The sequence below is a fragment of the Xenia sp. Carnegie-2017 genome, unplaced genomic scaffold (genome assembly GCF_021976095.1).
Source record: "Xenia sp. Carnegie-2017 unplaced genomic scaffold, XeniaSp_v1 HiC_scaffold_21, whole genome shotgun sequence".
Classification (NCBI taxonomy): domain Eukaryota; kingdom Metazoa; phylum Cnidaria; class Anthozoa; order Malacalcyonacea; family Xeniidae; genus Xenia; species Xenia sp. Carnegie-2017.
In genome coordinates this window covers 9,228,921-9,241,344 of record NW_025813484.1, presented here as the reverse complement: position 1 = coordinate 9,241,344, position 12,424 = coordinate 9,228,921, and the positions used below count along the sequence as shown (strand labels likewise).

Below are 12,424 nucleotides of genomic sequence, written 5' to 3'. Positions count from 1 at the left end.
TCCCCGTTTCCATGACATCATAGTATGGAGCCTTCAGTGTTTGAGTCAGCGGAATGGTTGACTGTTCTCTTACGTAGTGTAACAATTGAGTGTAACATCATAAGTAAATTTCTAGGTAGATGATATTTTTGCCACATTTGGTTCATGTCTGAGTCACCAAACTACATAGAGATTTATTACCTCGTCAGACCAAGAATCTAGTTCAATGAGTATCAGCACAGATGCAAATAGTTATGTAAATGATGTAAGTATTGTTGATTATTTAAATGACAGCACAATCTACAGACTTGAGACTGAAACTAATCTCACTAACTTACCATGGTGCATTTCTTGTAAAATCTACCCCTCGCGATTTGGATATTGGACCGTGTGTTTAAAATGAAAAATTTCTAAACGTTTCGTTCATTAGAGTTCAGTTGAATTGGCATGGGCTATAAAAGCTTATGAACATGCTGAAACATATTTTAATGTAAGTTTGGTGATTTTCAAGTTTGTAAAATGATTTTGATGTGCATTTGTTGATGTAATTCTCTTTTTAAATGCAGTTGATCTCCTCCCTTGATTGTTCAGACCTAAATTTCACAGGGTGCGTAATGTTGTTTTGTGTATATTATTTTCTTGACATGGTGCTGTGATAACTAAAAGGATTTATCCACTTTTTGCAGTCATGACAATGAAATCTATGAGAAATACAAGTCAGAAATGGATACCATTAAGGTAGTTTAAATCGTGAACATTTTCAATATCAAAACATTTCATTTCCATGATTTGTAAACTTTAGATTGATGTCTTAAACATTGATGAATTAAAGAGTAGTGAATCAAAAGAAGTATGAGTAATAAAAAGATCTTCTTTCAAAATCATGAAGCACTTTCTTTGGTGTTTTTGTAGACAATTTGTTTTCTTTGCAGAAATGGAGACCTTTCTGTGAAAGCTTTAAAGGTGTAATTGAGGATTATAATTTCGGAACATTACTTCGGTTGGCTACTTTTTTGTCAGTTTCCCACACATCATTGAAGATTGATGAGATTTTTTAACATAATGATTTTTGGTGCTTGTTTTATTTAGACTTGATGCAACAAAAGGAATATCTGACGATAATACTACATTAGGTACTCAAGATGATATGTTTATCTCAAATATGTAATAAATTGATGTTTACAACAATATATTAAAGTGGTGCATTTTTGTTTTCAGTACCAAGAATCCAGTTCTGGGCCATTGAGATTGCAAGGAATCGTGAAGGACTGAATCGTCATTTAATAACTAATCAGACAAATAGATGACTTTTTGCCTTTTTTTATACAAAATATGACAAAACCCTGTTTTATAAATTCTTACTAGATGATCAATAACTAACAACTCGTTTTTTTACTGAAAGTCTTTTGAATTTTGCTGTTTAATTGTAGTACATTCTTGTCCAAGCTGAGAACATGGACGGAAATTTAGCTGACATCACACATGTATATACTGTTGAATCTCTCAAAACAGGCTTTGTGGACAATACTTCAAACATTCCAAGAAGGCTAACATTTTTTTGACCCATTTCATCCATTGCTTTTATTGCCACAGATCGTCTTTTGTCTCCATGCGGTGGGCTTTTCCAGTGATCTGAATTGGTCTCAACCAAAAACCATCTAAAATTGAAATTACGCTTTTAAATTTAAAATTTGAATAACCACTATTCGAAAGGAACCTAACTCCTGTATTCCATCTTACTTGATTCATATTATAATATTTCTTCAAACCAATAAATTTCTACTTTCCTACTACAATAAATTATTTAGTAAAAAATAGTAGCTTTACCTTCCTACAGAGATATCAATTTTCCAAACATTGATTGCATGAGTCCTGTCTCTTGTAATCACAGCTCCATTGTTTATGCCACCAACAATAATGTATGCAGGGGCAATCATTTCTGTTGTAGATATCTTTTCAATAGCCTGTTCATAATTGCTGTTCTTATCAGCGAGAAGTGATCTCAGAAAGAAACCAATTGGTGATGTTTTTACCAGGAGAAGTTGAAATATATTTTCCCATAGATACCCTTTGTCCCTTTCATTCAAACTTATGGTAAATGCATGAGGTTTTTGACCAGTTAAAAGGCCAATGTATGCAGCAAATGTAATTCCACTATACACAGTTTTACCTTAAATAAAATAGGCGTAAAAGTACATGATTACTGTAGAAAAAATAAAACACATCACAATCAACACATAAGGAAACATCATTTTGGCCGATACAACATCAATAGAGTGAATAGAAACAAACCATTTCTCTGAAAATCAACATGTATTGTGAGATTTTTCAAACTATCTGCATGTTGATAATCAAGATTTCTTCCATGGTAAATAATTCCATTATTATCCTTGGCCACAATGCTTGTACAGAAAGCTGAAAGGTCATACGCAACGTTCATCATAATAATTTCTGCTAACGTTATGTTGATTCCTTCTGCGACGGACTTTAATTCACTTGGATAAGGTTCTTCAAAAAGTTTATCTACGTATAAAGCAACTTTTTCTGCTAATGAGAAAACGTACCATGGAACCTCTTGCTTCAAGAAATTTAGCATAAACGGTGCATATTTTTTAAAATCACGCATGATGTTTGTCCATCTTTTTTCGGCTGGTGCATCAAGATTAACAGTGTACTTTGGTATTACTTTCTTACAAAATATCTCTTTTGGATTATAACAGTAAACCAGAACCAACCAAATGCACATAGACTTGAACATTTTTACCGCTTCTTCTCAACAGGGTGCAGTTTATCTTTTACATAGCGAATGGAAAGAATGATCACAAGTTTGGTTGAGGAGACTTCCTTTGAATCCCTTCCTTTGTAAATTTTAGGGAATCGTTCATACTTCCGTTTTCCGTGTTGCTGAATTTCTTACTGGCATTTAGTTGGGTCTTTGTATTGAAATCTGTAAATACACATACAAATTTATATTAAAAATGTTTTTAAGTGGAGATTGAGGAGTTGCTTCATCATGTCATTGGAGGACATGCTTTTAAAATTTAACATAATGTTTTCTTGGGAATGCCGTGGCAATCTACGATCTATTTTACCTCAAGTAGTGAACATTTGTACTGATGTTGACCATAGGTATGTATTTATTATTATTTACTATTGCAAAATAGCTTTATCCTCGTTGATAATCTTATTCATCTTGTTCTTTAATCTCTTCTGTTAAAACAGATCTCTTGAACAAATCATGGATGGTTTTTACCATCAATCCTGTCCAGGTTTGCTCTTCTACCGACCAAATAATTTTGATATTGTTTCTACATTCAAGCTCAACTTTACCAATAATCTACCTCATGCGAACTTATGTGTGACTACAATTGTTGTTTTGTCTGAAGCAAGAAATCTTGAGCTATATGTTAATGGTGAATATGAAAAAAGTGTCAAAGGAAGACGAAGAATGAATGAAGAAAAGTTAGTATTACTGATTATTACAATGTTGAGTAAATGTGTGTTGACAACTCTTGTTGGCGGTAAAATATTGTAAAATCTAAAGCATATTCTGGTTTGACAGAAAATCATCATTATATGAAGCCCAGTTTGATCTTTCAAATCATGTAAAGAGAAACTCGGATGTTGAAATAAAAGTATGTTCAGTTTTTTGCTGAATGACAAAGAATTACAAAGAAAACTAGACATTGATTAACTATTATTCCAGTTCTTGTCATATCCTAGTAAAGATCAAGTTCGACTACAAGCAATAGTTATGGAACTCAAACAGTATGATTTGATTGGATCAAAGCATGATCTGGAACAGGTGTACTTTAAGCTGTACTTTTTAGATATTTTGTTCATCTAAAATAATGATGAAGATTCCATTGTTGATTGTAGATAAGTGGACCTTTTGATCTATCCAGTGTCAAACAATACCTTGGATCAGTTGGACGACCACTAAGTCAGGAAGCGCAAAATATGCTAAATACTATCGAAAATTTTCAAAAGGTATTAGTTAACTAGGTAATCTCATTTATTTCTTTGAAAAAGGCTTCAGTGTTGTTTATGTTGTGTTTTCTAGAGTCCTGCTTTTAAAGCCCAGCAATTGCTATCTTTTAAACCAAGTAATTTTAAAAACATCGTGGAAAATTTTAAGAAAGCGAACGAAAAAGGTCGACAGGAACTTTATGTTATATTATCACGTGATTTAGTTTACGTAAATTGAATATTTCTTGTTTAGAAGTACGACAAAAAGCGGTCTTAGCTGGGGAAGCGTTACCACAGGAAAATGAACGCTTCCAAAACATGCTTTCAAAACTGACTTTGAATGAAGATAGGAACGATGAAAGAGTTCCCTGCTTAAACAAGGACGAAGCATTAACATTGCATTTTAAATCAACGTGTAATTCTTTTCCTTCGTCACAAACTCCACAATGAAACTGGAATTGTTGGCCTCGGAAACGGGGAGAACTATAACTGACAATGATTTAGGGATAGAGAGCACCGAACTTACCAATGGAGATGTATCGTCGTTTGTTACATCAGAAAAGTTAAATAGCACCTCATTGTCGGATGAAGAACAAAAGAACAGGTCACTAACAAGTTTACACTCAGTAAAAAAGTCTAACAAAAGAACGTTAGTTCACTTTTTTTTTGACATAAACATGAAAGCATGAACTGCGACTGGTTGTAAACTATAATAAACACGAAGGTTTTGGTGGGTCATTTATAGTTATTTTATTTGACGTATAAGAGTTGATTTGTCTGGATTTGGGATTAAACTTTGTGCATATGCAAAGGATTAAAGGTTGCCAGCCACCTAACATTATCCTTTATGATTCTTACAGATGCAATAAATGCGAATGTGTTGCTTGTGAAACTATCTTGGACACAATCTCGAGAAATATGTGTGCTATCGAAAACAGACTCGTTACGAAATTTGAAGAGAAATTCTCTTTACTACAAACTGATCTTAATTCAAAGTTTCAATTGTTGTACAATCAAATGAAAAAAGAAAAAGATAATGAATAAAGGCCAGGTCGAAGGGGCAAAACCTTTTCATTTGTAAAACATTTTATCATGTAAAACATTTATTCTATAAAGAATTAAAACAGATTATTTCACGTTGACTTAGAGAGCAAAACCAACTATTTGCATGGATAAATGATACAATTATGTTTTGTCAATGTAGATTTTTCAGGCAGTACGCCATTTAAATAACTTAACGACTTCAAATTTTCTATTTGCTTGTTCAAACCTTCATTGATTATTTGCGAGGAAGTCTTATTGGATTAGACGAAGTAATTTTTATGGCAAATTACTTTCCCACTGACGGCAGCTTAAAAAAGCCACATTTATCTAACGTATTTGATATATTCTTTAACTGAACGTTCGGCCTTCCTGATGAAAACATAACCGACGATGATTGAGAAGATAGTGGCATAAAATATTGATTTAAATGAAATGAAATTTTATCAAATGAAAAGAAAATTTTAAAAACAACTTACTAGTGTGTTTGCTGCATGCTAGGGCTGAAAGCTAACACAATTCTCGAGAGTTGAAACGTAAAGTTTATAAGTCTGTATGTTGAGTTTTGTTTTTCGATCTAAGAAATTGTTTTCACGAAAAATTTTATCATTCTCTTGTACACAAGTCAGCCAATTTACGATTCTTAAATTGCTAGAAACGACAATTTTTGAAGTCAATTTGCTCAACTTAGAAATCAATAAAATAACAAATGAAAAGCGTTGTAATATTAAAAAAATAATAATCACGCACTTGGAGCACAAAATCAACTAATTGAAACCTTCAAAACTAAACGCGAATTAGCGGTTAACATTAGGCGGTTCAAGTTCGCCGAAAATTTTTCATTAACACACTTAATTAACGTTATTTTCTTCAAGATCAGCGCCCTCTAAAAACAAGACTTTAAACATAAATTAACCATGGTAGGATCTTTGGTTGCTAATGAAAATGAGCTATGAAACAAAATCGAAATCAGAACTGACAAAAAATGCTCACTAATTCTACAGAAAAACTTGTTTTTCATTTTGTTTTGTGTCACCTGCTCAATTACCATAAATTAATAAGATCAATTTCAAGATGGCCAGAGTTTGGTATAAAATGAATGTTTGTCCTCAAACTGATAGCATTGTGAGAAGATATTTGACAATTATACTGGAGTAAGTTGTTTGGCTATTTTTCTGGAGAATTATTTTTAAAGGTAAAGAGCCATATCTTTATAGGGTATGAAATAGCTATTGATCATCATCCAAACTCTATATTATCTATGTAAACGAAAGTGAACTTTGTTTATTTAACTTGTGTTGTCAACTAGATTGAAATGTTTGACATGACACGTAGTTTCATTTTCTTCAGATCCAACAATGAGTTCAATTAAAATAATTCTCGTGACAGTCATTCAAGTCAATGTATTCCTACTCGTTAAAGGTAAGTAAAACGTTCAGCCATTGATGCAGGATTGTACAAATGATCAATCATGTTATGTAAAATAATGTAATACATTTTTCATATCTTGAATAGATTTGTCTGTTTTTACTGATAAAGGTTTTCTTTAAATGTCTGTTGTTATCAAGACGTTTTGACTCTCTCTATCACTAAAATTTATGAAAATGTCTACACTGGAAAACCATTGTAACATATTTCTAGGTTATTGGCTACAAAATTTCAGATCATTGAGCAATCGCCTTCCAAAAGAAATCACTTTAAATGGCAAGATACATAAATGTGGGACAGTATTACCAGACGCAGAAAAGTGCAGTTGTAAAGCCTTGATATGCGACAATGAAAACAAATGTCTGCATCAGACTAAACCTGTTGCTGGCTTTGTTTATCGTATCGGCTGTCAACTCACCAAACCCTGGGAAGAAATCGACAAGGAAGCGGCTATCTCTGGAGAATCTGAAGACTGTTATTGCAAGGGTAGAGCCATCGCAGCACAGACATGAAAACTATAGACATGAAAACTATAGACATGAAAACAGCAATTGAGTTTTAATACATAATGATAGAAGCAATATAGCTATAGTCAAAAACATAAATTTAAAATGAAATGTAACAATTCATGAAATATTTAGTGCTTAAATTTCACTTTGCCATAAATTTAAGACCTAATCAAATGTGTGAATTCTTCTAAAGACTTACATGTTAAATAGGTTCGTGTACTGTTGAGCACCAGGGCCCAAGCAAGGACACGACCATGTCTTATATATAGATGATGATCGCAACTAGCAACTTAATTTAAGTCTTAAAAGTAGGTTTTATAAAGAGTGCTACCTAACATATAAAATGATTCACTTGTTAAAAAAGGCGAGTGTGACAAATCATCTTTGCCAGCGGTTTTGATCAAGTTTCGCTTTAACAGTGATATTGTATTACATGCATACATGACACTTCTCTCGTCATGCTTCAACGAATTTTGAACTTATAGACAAATGATTACATTGCATCTTAATAAATGATGGAGAACGAATCACAGAGAAATTCATCGCAAGAAATGAATTTGACGAAATGTCTTGTATCTTACATCGTGAAATCACCATCTCAATCATATATAAACAACGTGATTGCAGCATGTTTGATAAATGGTATCTTTCTTATTGTTGGATCTTTGCTCAACATGATGGTCGTCGTCGTATTTTGCAAATCAAAACAGCTTCGTTCTAAAATGGCGCTTTTTCCACTCTTGGTTTTGTGCAGCGTGGACTTGGCTACGGTGTTGGTCGTGCATCCTTTATTTTTGATGGAAACAATAACGGAAGTAAAGAAAACACCAAAGTGTTTGTATAAGATTATTTATTTCTCCGCTTTGTACATATTTCCAGCAACGTCAATCTCAACCCTCTGTCTTATGAACATTGAAAGATACATAGCAATTGTAAAACCTTTGTGGCATCTGCAAGTATCAAAGAAGAAGCAAAAATTCTTCTTCGCTTGTATCATTTGTTGGTTACTTATGGCAGGAAATCTCTCGTGTCGCTTGATCAAACCGCCATATTCCAAAGCATTTACGATGGTTGTACTTTGCATAGCATGTTTGATATCTCTCTTCACATACGGTTCCATATTCCATGTTGCAAGAAACAGACGCCGTTTTCCTGTGAGTGAAGACACAAGCAGCGAATCGTCGGAGGACGATATCAGAAGAAGAAAGGCAAATTTTCTTAACGATTTGAAAGTTGCAAAGACTTATTTCATCGCCATTATTATCTCATTTATTTGTTATCTTCCCATTGGTATTGTAGTGTTTGCAACAAACTATCCCTGGCAAGAGAACGAAACTAGAAAGGCGTTACTGGTAGAAGTTTATATCTGGGGGATACCTTGCTTACATTGAGCTCAACATTTAACTGTTTAGTATTCTTTTGGGCAAACACAGGTTTGAGAAAGCAGGCTTGGAGGTTATGGTCGCTAGGCTTAACATCAAATAAATCAAGTTCAAACGATGATAAAATTCGAGCTCGTAGAATCAAAAATTACAATAAATTGTCATAAGATGACGAACGTGCAGACATATTGCAGATAATATTTGACAAAAAGAAATTTAGATTGAAGCTTGCTGTTAAATCATTTGCCAAATATTCTTTTGATAGCTCTTCAGCAAATCATCTAGATTTTAAAAATTGCCCCCAGTTGCCTATCATCTGCCGAAGGAGAGAAAATAAAGACAAGTACGTCTAATTGGATTCGTCCAAATGATCTTTGAACGAATTTATTATTTACACCTGTTACAACAGGTTATTCGATGAACAGTTTTTACCAGATACAAAATAATAATATATAGAGTATTTCAATTATATCCCGAAAGTTGTCAAATTTTAAATTTTTCGCCAATTTTCATTGAAATTTTCATTGTAAATTCTACGACAATGCACCCGTTATGCATTTTTTGTCATAACCAGCGCGCTAATAAAATAGGATGAATTTCTAGAATAAGGTAATTGTCGACCATTTCCTTAATCATAGGCAATAATCTATATGTTATCAGATAACTGACAGATTCGAAGACATTGACTCCCGGCTAAATGAGAGTTTTTCTCTTTTAAAGCTACACATGGCTATACCCATATTTATTAAGACAATCTACATTTTCGTGATCCCTCTCAAGAACAGCTGTCTCATCAAATATACACCGATAGGAAACCAATAAGTTAATAATACAAATGCACATTTAAGCAAAGCGTCAATAACGCGAAGATTCCACACATATGTTCAGTCACGAAGATAACATACTTTGAAAGACAGAAAAGAAACCAAAACATTTTCCCAGAGAGAAAGAAAATCCTATATAGTAAGTTAAAACAACATGAACTTTTATAACAACGTTGACTTCGTAGGGATGTTATTATCATGAATTTCATTCGCAGATATCCTACGAAGTTGTCACAGCTATCCAATATAGCTGTCGTTGTTGGCGTTTGTCCATCGTGTGTTCTCAACAGTTTTAAAGATGCGTAAGTTGCTCATTCTCTAAGGATAAAATATAACACTTTTTCGCTATGATGCAAAACTCTCAAACTTTTTTTCATTTTTCCATTCAATTTTATTGCATCATCAACAAATACATGTTTCATGTGTAAACTGAATTTTGAATGTTGTTTCTGAAGTAATGACTGTTTGCTGAAAGTAAAAATACACAACGAACGACTTACATTTTTACACGTTTCTTGCAGTGGAAACATTCAACACAAATCATCTTAAAATGGCAAACCCGCACTTTTAAATACTTAAATTAATGTATGAATTATTCCATGAGCCGGGGGGGGGGTAGAATTCATATCGACACTAACATCCGTATTTATCAAGCAAATATCACGAACATCAGTATTTATCAAGCAAATATCACGAACATCACTGGTAGACTATACGAAAACCTTACGATTCCTTATTGGGGATTCAACTCGACATGCGATTGGCGAGCAGCAGTTCAGGTTGATCTAGTTTTCATTACAATAGCCTTGATCTACAATATTTTGATGGTATTGGCCCCATTGTTTGCAAAACATGAACAAACATCACAAAGCAAGATAATAAGCAGCTATACTTGTGCTGCAAGCCTTGTCAGTCTTTACATGATCTCGCTCGATACGAGAATGATTAAGAGTGACAAAGATTATCTGGATAAAGAAAAGCACATGCTGTATATTTTATTGTGGTTCATGAACTATCTTTTCCTGTACCACTTTCATCTTCTGTCGTGGGATCAACATCACAGCATCATTAGATACAGAGGCCATCATAGGTAAGAAAATACTACCATGATTGATGATAAAATATCTTCAGAACAGTAGTTAGGTTAGCCGAGAAATTACCAAAGTGTACCAATTGTGTAACTTATCTTTAGATTTACGACAGTATCCAAATTAAAACATATCGGAGTTGTGGTCTGGTTCGCAGCGATTGCGTTCGCTTTCTTGGAAGCATTTTTTGTTTTTAATCTTGGAGATTATCAAAAAGTGTCTGACCACCAAAAAGCTACACGGCTGTCTAAGTTTCGACTTGTAATAATTTTAATATCGGTCGCATTTTGTTGGCTCGGACCATTGATTCTCGTGATATCTTGGAATAGAACTGTCTTCAGTTTGCTGTTGAGAGTTGTTCACAACGGTTTCAAAAAGATACCAAGAGAAACTGAGGTATATTTTAAACTATTCCATACATGCAAATTTATATCCTAAAGAGCAACCTTGCTGTCCTGTTCGACTTCTTTCATTAAAAGAAGACCTTAAGTTCTGCGCATCAAGTTCGACATTCAAATGCAGCACATTGTTGCCTTGTCTATAAATGATTTCCTAGCTTTGAATATTTTATGATTAAACATTTCATACCAGTGAAAATCAGCAACATGCTTTAATAATTCATCGAGTATTCGAGGGGTTGGGGCGAGCTAGGTTGGACAGTGTTTGACATTTGTGGAGCGTTTGTGAATATAAAAATAAATATAAGATGTATTATATCTTTCTGTTCATTTTTTTTTTCAATTTTAAATTATCGCCAAAGATTGACATGGAGATCCATTCAAATGGAACGAGCAACACCATAGAAGAGGACAATGTCGAAGACGGCCATACGAAAAAATACAAAACCAAAAAGAACAAGTACATTCATGGCTTTGACGAAGAAGAAGAGGAGCAAGAAAAAGAAAAGGAGCTGGCGACGCTTCCCGATGATATAAAAAAACAACTAAGTAGAAGCTTCTTGAATCTTATTGTACTAACAATATATGGTAGCACGTTCATGATGTGGTTAGTTTACCACGCTCTGGCAATAATTCGAACAAGCGACATATTAGATGGTTACAAGCTGTACGATATCATTTATATGTGTGAGTTGTACATCTCCATTAACACAATTCTGAAATTTCAATTTTTGCTGAACCCGTTATGGTTCATTTATTACAAAAATGATTTACGTGCAATGAACGTAAGATCACATGGAGTAACACACGAATGAAATAAAGAGATCAGAGGACGTTCTATAATGATACATTACCTTTGTGATTGTAGAGTTAATGAGTAACACATGAATGAAATAAAGAGATCAGAGGACGTTCTATAATGACACATTACCTTTGTGATTGTAGAGTTAATTTAAGTATGTTAAAGTAATAGTTTAGAAATAAAAGTGTAGTTTCATGATTGTAATTAGAGTTAACAGAACTTTTAATTGGAAAATGATTTCTAGATTACTTTAAACTGTGATGACTATACTTGAAGACTGCATGTACTTGGAAGTATATAAATACAAATTTAAACGTCGGTGTTGATAAATACTAGCTCAAATTAGCTTGAAAACAATTATGATCCGTGGAAGGTAAAATTTCTTCTGTTGATCAATGTCGACGATAATTTTTTTTCTGTTGAGTTATGTTCACATATATGAAACACATTATTTTTTATGTTCACTACTATAGCATCACACTTCTTTTTGTCATAAGAACAGGGGCGTCCCAAGAACATTTAAAGAGAGGGGGGAGGGCATATCTCAGAAATTATGAGTACAATTACGGCAGTAGTAATTTCTTTCTGCATTTTATGAGCATTATATACAATCGAAAAATCAAAGCAACAAACTTTGTAAAACGCACTAGAAGTTCCCATTTTTACATAAATTTATTTACACGATATACTTATAGAAAATAGAACACGAGAAGCCATCACTGTTATGTATGAAAACAAAAATGGGTCATCTTGGAATTGTTTTTTGTCTCGGCAGTTAATGTGAGTGAGGAATTAGAATAGTGAAAAAAATACGCTTAAAGTTTCTGCACGATTCTTTAGTAGCCCATTTGGCTATTATGTAGATACGCAAGTTTTATAGAGAAATAAAATACCAAAAGTAAACATTTTCTCTTTATGGTAATTTTACCATTTATTTAACACACTTAAATTAAAGGAAGACTATCAATGGTCCTGTTTCGACTTCATGGAGAAAAATGATTAAT

The 12,424-nt window shown here is 33.3% G+C and overlaps 5 protein-coding genes across 8 annotated transcripts; 4 read left to right on the top strand and 1 right to left on the bottom strand.

The window, feature by feature from the left end:
* The first annotated feature begins 90 nt into the window (after positions 1-90).
* On the top strand, positions 91-1,380 carry LOC124444649 (protein PBDC1-like). 3 transcript variants are annotated; one of them, XM_046995282.1, is made up of 8 exons: positions 91-244; positions 410-469; positions 546-586; positions 666-717; positions 782-829; positions 912-979; positions 1,069-1,112; positions 1,198-1,380. In XM_046995282.1, exons 1-8 carry the CDS (start codon positions 206-208, stop codon positions 1,284-1,286), a joined length of 441 nt encoding a protein of 146 aa, XP_046851238.1. In that variant the 5' UTR covers positions 91-205; the 3' UTR covers positions 1,287-1,380. The 3 variants fall into 3 exon arrangements, with proteins under 3 accessions (XP_046851238.1, XP_046851240.1, XP_046851239.1); XM_046995284.1 differs by having other exon boundaries at positions 912-942; positions 1,198-1,303; XM_046995283.1 differs by lacking the exon at positions 782-829.
* Positions 1,241-2,737, bottom strand: LOC124444639 (N-acylethanolamine-hydrolyzing acid amidase-like). The gene is made up of 3 exons (XM_046995271.1): positions 2,272-2,737; positions 1,807-2,149; positions 1,241-1,637 (listed from the first exon to the last, which is right to left on the bottom strand). The coding sequence occupies exons 1-3, from the start codon at positions 2,735-2,737 to the stop codon at positions 1,400-1,402; spliced, it is 1,047 nt and encodes a 348-aa protein (XP_046851227.1). The 3' UTR covers positions 1,241-1,399.
* A 120-nt stretch (positions 2,738-2,857) lies between these two features.
* LOC124444641 lies at positions 2,858-5,090 on the top strand. Its single transcript, XM_046995273.1, has 8 exons — positions 2,858-3,108; positions 3,202-3,441; positions 3,542-3,614; positions 3,686-3,784; positions 3,859-3,969; positions 4,043-4,133; positions 4,202-4,552; positions 4,809-5,090. The coding sequence occupies exons 1-7, from the start codon at positions 2,993-2,995 to the stop codon at positions 4,396-4,398; spliced, it is 927 nt and encodes a 308-aa protein (XP_046851229.1). The 5' UTR covers positions 2,858-2,992; the 3' UTR covers positions 4,399-4,552; positions 4,809-5,090.
* Positions 5,091-6,072: 982 nt separating this feature from the next.
* LOC124444642 (beta-2 adrenergic receptor-like) lies at positions 6,073-8,803 on the top strand. Its single transcript, XM_046995274.1, has 3 exons — positions 6,073-6,184; positions 6,340-6,411; positions 6,631-8,803. The coding sequence occupies exon 3, from the start codon at positions 7,439-7,441 to the stop codon at positions 8,315-8,317; it is 879 nt and encodes a 292-aa protein (XP_046851230.1). The 5' UTR covers positions 6,073-6,184; positions 6,340-6,411; positions 6,631-7,438; the 3' UTR covers positions 8,318-8,803.
* Positions 8,804-9,077: 274 nt separating this feature from the next.
* Positions 9,078-11,750, top strand: LOC124444637. 2 transcript variants are annotated; one of them, XM_046995267.1, is made up of 6 exons: positions 9,078-9,271; positions 9,348-9,434; positions 9,787-10,222; positions 10,325-10,616; positions 10,981-11,442; positions 11,520-11,750. In XM_046995267.1, exons 2-5 carry the CDS (start codon positions 9,431-9,433, stop codon positions 11,431-11,433), a joined length of 1,185 nt encoding a protein of 394 aa, XP_046851223.1. In that variant the 5' UTR covers positions 9,078-9,271; positions 9,348-9,430; the 3' UTR covers positions 11,434-11,442; positions 11,520-11,750. The 2 variants fall into 2 exon arrangements, with proteins under 2 accessions (XP_046851223.1, XP_046851224.1); XM_046995268.1 differs by having other exon boundaries at positions 9,082-9,271; positions 9,817-10,222; positions 10,981-11,750.
* The last annotated feature ends 674 nt before the right edge of the window (positions 11,751-12,424 follow it).